The 9,293-nt window shown below is 41.4% G+C and overlaps 1 protein-coding gene across 2 annotated transcripts; it reads left to right on the top strand.

Annotated features, from left to right (window-relative positions):
- On the top strand, positions 1-2,229 carry LOC135554183 (ADP-ribosylation factor-like protein 4D). Of its 2 annotated transcripts, none has more exons than XM_064986303.1 (2): positions 1-140; positions 865-2,229. In XM_064986303.1, exon 2 carries the CDS (start codon positions 1,008-1,010, stop codon positions 1,611-1,613), a length of 606 nt encoding a protein of 201 aa, XP_064842375.1. In that variant the 5' UTR covers positions 1-140; positions 865-1,007; the 3' UTR covers positions 1,614-2,229. The 2 variants fall into 2 exon arrangements, with proteins under 2 accessions (XP_064842375.1, XP_064842376.1); XM_064986304.1 differs by having other exon boundaries at positions 904-2,229.
- Positions 2,230-9,293: the final 7,064 nt, after the last annotated feature.

Genomic DNA, 9,293 nt, shown 5'->3' on the forward strand with positions numbered 1-9,293 from the left:
ATTCCTTGTCTGGAGATTCGAGTAGAGGGACGCTGGTGGTTCTAGCACCGCTTCTTTTGGAATTCTTCTTCTTCAGTGTGGATTTGTGCTTGTCTGTGTTGGAATTATGTTGTCTGATTCAATACAGACACGCTATAAAGGTAAGATTACGTGTAATGTTCTAACTAACATCGTTTGTTTGGTTCAGTTCAACTAGCTAACTAATTAACGCTAAGTGTCACGAATTTTAGATATTGTTTGTCGCACGGACAGAGCCAGCATTGCAAGTGCAGCACAGTAACTAGCCAATGTTTGTTAACCCAACTGGAATTACTTACAACTAAAGAATTGTTAGCCAACTATCTACCTAGACGGCCAACACTTCATTAAAGTGATGTACTATCTGTTTATTTCGCGTTAATTTTAACTAGTTAGCTTGCGTCAGCGACACCAGCGTTACTATGCAGCCGCATATGTAACGAGCCAACCGGACACAGGAGAGACGTTTGCTGAAGTAACATTACATACAAAGGACCAGAATATTCTGTGCCTTATTGACAAAACACATTTCAATGTTGTCAATTCGTTTTTCTGTACACTCTACTCGTATTGCCATGTAAGAAAAAGTGAACAGGATTTTAGCCAGTGTTGTTAAACAGTAATGGCAATTCAGTTACATTTCCATATAATTACATATTGAAACTCGTTTTTTTTCTGCTATGGAAAGATACGCAGGGTTGTTTTGAGAAACGTGTGGCTAACTGAAATGGGCAGTTAATTTTTTCCCCAAAGCAGTGTCAGTAGACTAAACTTATAAATGATTGTCAGCCATGGTGCCATCTATAAAACATATCTAATCTTGCCAGTTTCCTTTCTTTTTACAAGGTCATCAGTGAGTCTGGTTGTCTGTCTCCTGGTCTGCAGCTGCTGCCTTTGAAGTAGGTGTGAAGGCTTCACCTCTCTGGAGACACCCACCACCTCCCTGACTAGTCTGCCACCTCACTATCAGGACCAGGCAACCAGCCAGAATGGGCAACCAGCTAACAGAGATTGCCCCCAACACTCCTTTCCTCCCCAACTTCCAGTCTCTGCATGTGGTCGTCATTGGCCTGGACTCTGCAGGAAAGACCTCCCTGCTGTACAGACTAAAGCTGCGGGAGTTTGTGGAGACTATCCCCACAAAGGGCTTCAACACTGAAAGGATTAAAGTAGCAGTTGGAAGCTCGCGGGCCACCACCACCTTCCAGGTGTGGGATGTTGGCGGTCAGGAGAAGCTGCGGCCCCTGTGGAAGTCATACACACGTCGCACTGATGGCCTGGTGTTTGTTGTGGATGCTGCAGAGGCTGAGCGCATGGAGGAGGCCAAGGTGGAGCTCCACCGCATCAGTCGCTCGGCAGAGAACCAGGGAGTACCAATTCTGGTGCTTGCCAACAAGCAGGACTTGGACTCTGCAGTCTCTGCTGTGGAGGTGGAGAAGGCCTTGGCCCTCCACGAGCTTAGCAACTCCACACTGCACCACACCCAGGGATGTAGCGCGCTGAATGGCCAGGGGCTCCAACCCGGCCTGGAGAAACTATATGAAATGATCCTAAAGAGGAAGAAGCTGCTCAGACACAGTAAGAAGAAGAGATGAGCTGTACGTCTGAGCTTCCGAAAGGCGCTTCGCCCGCAGAATGGACCTCGTTAGTGTTCCTTGGAATTTTATGGGAAATTTGTGCCCTGACGCATCTGCTTCTGGTTTCCCAGTGACGGTCAGTCCAGAGGACAGAGAAATGGACCTGTTATACTATACGTTGGACACAGCACGGACTACGTTAAGCCCTTTACAGTGGCTCTTTTGTTCTATAAACATTGCCCTCCTTTCTTTTTATCAAGTTGTGGTGTCGACACGGTCTAGTCCAAATGTCCAGTGATGTATGGTAGTTCTAATTTAGTTTACCTTGTAGTAGTTCTAATTTAGTTTACCTTGTAGTTCACTTTGTTTCACGGAGGTGGTTCCCCGTTGGAAAAGACGACGCTTTTGTAGATCAAAAGAGGGACAGTATTTCATCCCACTGTTCGGATGGCATTGGAACTAAAATGCCTGCTGGCACGAGGCCTGAGGCTGCTAACCATGATGCAAGTTTTTACCACAGTTTTGCTTGTCATGATGGACTTAAATGTGTGAAGTTGTTACAACTAATATGTTTTTACATTGTGTACATATTTTTTTGTAATACTTACAAGTGAATAAATTATTGAAGACATTATCTGGGAGTCCCCCTTTCCATCTGTTTATATGACCATGCTGACCAAGTGTTAGTTTGCCCTTGTTATATCAAAATGTTTGTGCACTTAATGGTATTCTCAACAGAACACCTAGGGTCCCTATAACTTATAGGTCCTTGGTCCAGTTTCCCTTTTTGTGCTTTTGAGGGAGTTTTTCTTAACGTCATTGAAAAAGTGTCCTTTGGATTCAGGAGACAACGGCTTGTGTTTCTATTTCAATTACTAATCTTTCCTTTAACATCTGCCTGCTGGATCCCACCCTGGCAGAGATCGTTTAAAGAACGAACCATCTCTTTGGCTTATCAATCATAGCTTTTGCATCAATCGCAAGAGGAACTGCTTACCTGTATTCTTCAATGACATTTAATTAGTGATTTTCACATCAGAAGTCTAAGGATGTTCATTGTCAGTTTTCCAGTTATTTTATAGATCTATTTTTAGCTCCATTAAGTCATTAATTGATCAGAAAATGTATTAGACAAATGGTGTAATTAGCTCATAGATAATTGGTAATAGTTGTTAGAATTTTCTTGAAGGACATCTCACCTTCCATTGAGAGAAAGGGCAGTGTTAAATGGTAGCCCAAAAACCACAGGCAATTCTAAACCTGAGATTAAGTCACTTCCTGACACAGTGCACTACTTTGGCAATAGTGCCACAATGAAAATAACCTAGTTCTTGCCCGGTGCTAATATGTAACTGGTTTCTCAGATGTATTTCATCAGTAGCGATAATCTACAGGTTTGAACAAGTGACCCATATTGTATAGTGGAAATCACCAGATTTAGTAGAAGTTGTTTGATTTTTGTATGTTCACATAATACCATGAAACAGGCTCAAGGAGCTACAGAGTTTGGCCTGTATAAATATTTGAAAGCCATATGAAAGGAAAGCTGACTTCAAACGTACCACATAATTCAAATCCATAATGGAGGCTAGGTGCCTACACCAGCACACGAAAACCTTCACTTTAGTCTATTTTTGGTCATTCTATTTATCAGGTAATGGGGCCATGACCAGATTAATACAATGTCTTTGAATTGTCTCTCACACATTTTTGGGGGTATGTATTGCTACCTTTGAGGTTTTGTGTCCATGCTGTTATTCCAATTGCATCACCTTTGTTTTGGAGACATTTTCACCCTTAAGCTTACCGTATACTTCCCAGTTGAAACAGTTTTTGCAAATTTTGTGACGTTTTGGTGTTCAGCAGTTTTTTTTGATGGGCTGTTTGAGCGCACTTTTCTTATTGAGGCTAGTTGAAGTCTACACCCCTTCGTCGGTGATTGGTCAAGTAAGGATTCTTCAATTAAATGTTGCCATTCAATAAGACTAGTTTTCATGCACATTTGTTCAGGGCATAAATGAGACACCTAGTGTGCGGACGGCCTGCAGGCCGATCTGGGAAGACAAGTCATGCAGGAATGTAAGAAGGACCCACCAATACCCAGCCCCCCCCCCCCCCAACCCCCGTCACGGCCACAGTCTCACCACCAACTATACACTTCTACTGATACGATACCAAATCCAATTACCTTGTGTGTCAGCAACTTGAGCTGGATTAGTCAGCAGTATTGACTCAAACCAGCACAGAAAACACAGTAGCCAAGTTAAATGCAATTCAACTTTTATTTGATTAGTGTGTTTTTGAGATTTCATCAAAGTGCTCTGCTCTCCCAAGGCTCAATACCAAAACCATGTAAAGCAGGTCTACATGAATTGAAGTTAAGGAAACATTTTTCAGTAGAAGTATTCATCCAGCTTGGATGCTAACATATTTAGGCCCTGATGCCTAAATATGCCCTGCACGCTACATTTCACCCCCCCTGGGCCAGTGCTGTAATTTAGGGTGTTTCTGATGTGTATCTCCACATTCTATGGGAGGCTATAGCTTTATGGGTAATTTAAGTTGGCTCACACATCGTGCTTCCTGAATAGAACATTACCTCTCCAATTTTTTTTCCCCTTTATTTTACTAGGCAAGTCAGTTAAGAACAAATTCTTATTTTCAATGATGGCCTAGGAACAGCGGGTTAACTGCCTGTTCAGGGGCAGAATGACAGATTTTGTACCTTGTCAGCTTGGGGATTTGAACTTGCAACCTTTCGGTTACTAGTCCAATGCTCTAACCACTAGGCTACACTGCCGCCCCTCAGCTTTGAGGTAATAAGGCAGGGAAATTAGTCTGTGCTAAGGAGTACTTTTTCTCAAGGGTAAAAAATTCCAACTTATTTGTGTACTTGAACTGCAGTGTAGGTCTTGTAGTTTACTTTTACGTACTTCACAGGGAATGCTTTGTAAGGGTGGGTACAAGTCGAGCAGAAGAATTTGACAGGTTGTTGCTCCCATAGTATAGCTTGCAGCTAGTACGTCATAGCAGTGAAGGGTGTGCAGAGGCAAGCTATCAAGCTTGCGTGAAGCTCTATTATATCAAACAAACCCTGTGATTCACAGCCACTCTAAAGAATAGCTGAGCAGTGACACAGGCCTGGCTATGCACTGTCCCCCAGGCACTAAAGGAGATACCCAGTCTGACAGCCAATGAGCTGAAAGTACTACTTAATTTGTTTTTTGCGGTATCTGTACTTTACTTTACTATTTATATTTTTGACAACCTTTACTTTTACTTCACTACATTTCTAAAGAAAATATACTTTTTACTCCATACATTTTCCCTGACACCCACAAGTACTCGTTTCATGTTGAATGCTTAGCAGGAAAATAAAATGGTCCAATTCACACACTTATCAAGAGAACACGTGGTTAACCCCAAGCTTGATGTCAACGTCAGTGATTTTTAAGCCAGTCCCACAGTAGTGATACCAACTACACCGCATATGGAAAAGAATCATGAAAATAAAGTGCGAATCTTGTATGGCAGTGGTGTATTTGTATATGTGTTCATGTATATGCCTTATATGACATACACAAGTGAGTACATGATGTGGTGCATTTCCCACAAAGATATGGCAGTATTTGAGATAAAATATGAGTCATCTATGAATATTATAAGGAATGTGTATGTGCTGAGAATGTAACAAAATAAATGCTTTCCTTATAGGTTTCACTTTTTTTTTAAAGTCAACATGTAAAAAAAATATAAAAAAACAGTTATAAGAAAAATATAATACTTTAACATTTTCAGGTATGCGTTTCAATGGTTAAGGTTGGGCAGCATCTCGTGCTAGACAGTTGATGTATTTTCAGCTATGCCTTTGGTCTCCCACCCAGGGTTTTAACCAAGCCCAGCTTAGCTATGATATTTGTCACTAAGCCAGTTTAGCTATGATATTTGTCACATTACTAATGTGCTGTCATGAGAATGATTGTTGGAGATCTCCACTTAATAACTAAATAGATGAACTTCTGCTATTAGTCATTCATCAATTTCCTCCTGTCTTCCTCCTTTCCTCCTCTTCACCATCTTCTCCTCCTCTTCACCCTCTCCTACTCCTGCTCCTCCTCCTTCCACTCATCCTCACAGTGAACTTTGCTTATTTTTTTCAATAATTGTCACATTGCATGTGTCAGTGACACCAGACAGTGGTATGCAAGTGCTTTGAAATGATTATGTCCCATGTATGAGACTTTAGAAGGCTTAGCTTACCTGTCTCTTGTATGGTTTATATAATATAATACATGCAACATATAAGTCAGATATTACAAGAATCTTCTATGAATGTTGTAAGTATATTTGCTGCCAAATGTTTTGCTTACAAGTTCCTGGTAGAACATGAAATAATCTTGTCATTCTTCTATCTTTTCCATTTGAGATAGTCCCTGCTTTTGCATGAATACAGCTGGTTGACAGATGGGCCATCAGTTGAGTGCTCTCTTAGTGTTTCTGTTTCTCTCCAATGACCTGGGGTTGTGCTTGTGTGCACAAAGGGAGATTTAGCGCCACTTGCAAGTTCAGCTTCACGTGTGATCTCAAACAAAGCCATCTGTTATGTTTTTGATATTCATCTTTGAAGATGTGATGATGTACGATAAATGTAGCTTCTCTTATTAAACTGTAGTCCATTTTTGATAAAAGTGACAAGACAGCATCAGAAATCTGCAATTTTATGAAAGCAAATCTAACTGAAACCATGGTGAAAGAGAGATCAATATCTCTCCTTTTGCCTGTACAAACCACTCTTTGCATACATAACATCCTATCTTGCCTCTGTACCTTTTAATGGGTTATTGGGGTTAATAGGCAGATCCAGGGGTCTCTCTGCGTTGGACATTCTAATACTCTATTTGACACTGAGGGCCAGGAGGTAAATTATGTCTTCTGTTCTGGCCCATCCATAGAGGTCAACCCGGCTCCATTACTGTCTTAGCCAGGCTGGTGGAACAAGTGCCAATTCCAATGAGTGACTCTATAACGATGTGACCTGAAATTTTTACTGTGCAATCAGCTCCTGCACTGGTGTCTGGAAGGGGATCTGCCTCCTACTATTGGGAATAATGAATGGTGAATGGGGATATTCATACATGGATTGGCCTTGGTCACATATCTGTGTGTCTTGCAGTCCTGGGTTTAGTATTTGTCATTTAAATACTTATATTCTGTATTTTTTTACTATTTCCGAATAATGTGGTGCCAAATCAACTTACTATTTGAAGTATTTGAAAGCATTTTTAAAAAATGGCTTCCTATATATATATAGCCTACTACTTGAAGATATTTTTAAATACTTGTTTCCAAATACGTTATTTCAAATAACCCTAGGACCAAACAGAACTGAGTTCAAATGCATGGGAGTTTTTAAATAATATCGTATTTGTGTTTGAAAATACATGCCAATACTTTCCAAGTGTATTTCCAAATACATTCGCATATTCAACTATTTGTTTTTTTTTCAAAGAAAAAATATCTGAATACTTACTTTATGTATGTGAATATAATTTAGTCATTTAAACCCAGGTGTGGTGTCTTGCAAGGAGATGTGAGATGTTGAAAGGCTAACATCACATTATTATTAGAAGTCAGGTTAACTGTTAAATACTGTGTCACAGTGAGGACAACTGAGGAATCATAAGGGGCAACATAGTGTTTGTGTTTATTGCACCCATATGCCTGCAACCTGTTACTCCATGTTCCAACGAGAACAGAGCAAACCCAACTAAGACCTGTCAACAAACATGGTTGCTCGGGAAACAAGCACAGCGCCTTGTGAGACATGGCTCTCTCAGGCGTTAAGGAGGCAATTAAAGAGACTTGTCTCTACCTCACACGGTCGTCAATCAGATCCTGTTTATTTGGCACTGTGCTGCAATCTTCAGGTAGAAGTTTTCCCATAGACACAGATCTAGGATCAGTATACCCTCTTATAATCCTGGTGTAAAAACTAGCTCTAGATCAGCATCTGTGTAATTCCATCTAGATTGTGTGATTTATCTGCTACAAACAGTCATTTAGCACTTGGCCTCAGGGCCTTGTTGTAACCCACAACACCAGGGTACAATGAAATGGTTTGGACAGTAAAGCACAAACCTACTTTGGTTCTCAGATAAGTATGTATTTTTCTGTACCAAAGTTTTCCATTAAAACAAGAGGTCAAAAAAACATGTTTTTAAATGAATGGACAACTCTGCCATTGGTTTGTAAGTGCAAATATAAGACCCATCATCTGTTATTGTTTCTCTTCCTCTGTGATATCTTGTTTGGCCCATAAAGTTCCTCTCTCAATGCGAAGACAGTCCATGCTGACAGTTAGTTCTGGGTAGATGTCCTTGCTTGCTTATCACTCATATTGCAAAATGTTCCTATCTGCCCCCGGACAATGTTATTTTTCAATGTAGGTAGTAGAGATCTAAAACTGTCAGAAATCAGTAGGTTAGTGTACAATGTAGGACAAGTGTGTGGTCTATGTTAGTCAGTGTGTGTGGGGGAGACAGTGAGAGACTGACTTGGTGTTTACCACAGTGGCCTTAAGATAAGAATGCATTTGTGCATGAAAACAATATCTTTGTGTTCCTCTCATTTTTATTCTCTCTCTCTCTCTCTCTGCGCCATTGAAACGTCTCTCTCTCTCTCTCTCTCTCTGCGCCATTGAAACGTCTCTCTCTCTCTCTCTCTGCACCATTGAAACGTCTCTTTCTCTCTCTCTCTCTCTCTGCGCCATTGAAACGTCTCTCTCTGCGCCATTGAAACGTCTCTCTCTCTGCGCTATTGAAACGTCTCTCTCTCTCTGCGCCATTGAAACGTCTCTCTCTCTGCGCCATTGAAACGTCTCTCTCTCTCTCTCTGCGCCATTGAAACGTCTCTCTCTCTCTCTCTCTGCGCCATTGAAACGTCTCTCTCTCTCTCTCTCTCTGCGCCATTGAAACGTCTCTCTCTCTGCGCCATTGAAACGTCTCTCTCTCTCTCTCTGCGCCATTGAAATGTCTCTCTCTCTCTCTCTGCGCCATTGAAACGTCTCTCTCTCTCTCTCTCTCTGCGCCATTGAAACGTCTCTCTCTCTCTGCGCCATTGAAACGTCTCTCTCTCTCTCTCTCTCTGCGCCATTGAAACGTCTCTCTCTCTCTCTCTCTCTCTCTCTCTCTCTGCGCCATTGAAACGTCTCTCTCTCTCTCTCTCTGCGCCATTGAAATGTGTCTCTCTCTAGCCTCAGCCCAAGCTGTGAGCTCCCAGGATACTTCATCCGCTATTACACTCAGGAATGTTCTCATTAAACGCTTTGGGAACTCTGTCCAGCCCATTCTACAATTTTGCCACACCAGTGGATATTTAATTAATTGCCGTCTTTTGGTGGTGGTGTGACACAAGCGAGAAGTATAGTTCTGGAACTATTTGGAGAGTTTAACTAAATGGAATTGTGCTTTTTTTGTGAAAAGCCCGCAAAAGGAAGAATAACATGTGGGCTGGTTACATCACTTGTAGTACTGTTATGAAGTACATCGTTATGTGCATCCAATTTGTTATCACTGATCAAGTCTGTATTGTTTCTCTCTATCACTGACCATTTACCTCATGACAGACAAGTGACATGATGTAAGTTAACAGAGCCCACAGTGTCTCTGCTTTTTCTCCCCGTCGCTCCTCACAGCCCCG

This window comes from Oncorhynchus masou, chromosome 14 (assembly GCF_036934945.1).
Source record: "Oncorhynchus masou masou isolate Uvic2021 chromosome 14, UVic_Omas_1.1, whole genome shotgun sequence".
NCBI lineage: Eukaryota > Metazoa > Chordata > Actinopteri > Salmoniformes > Salmonidae > Oncorhynchus > Oncorhynchus masou.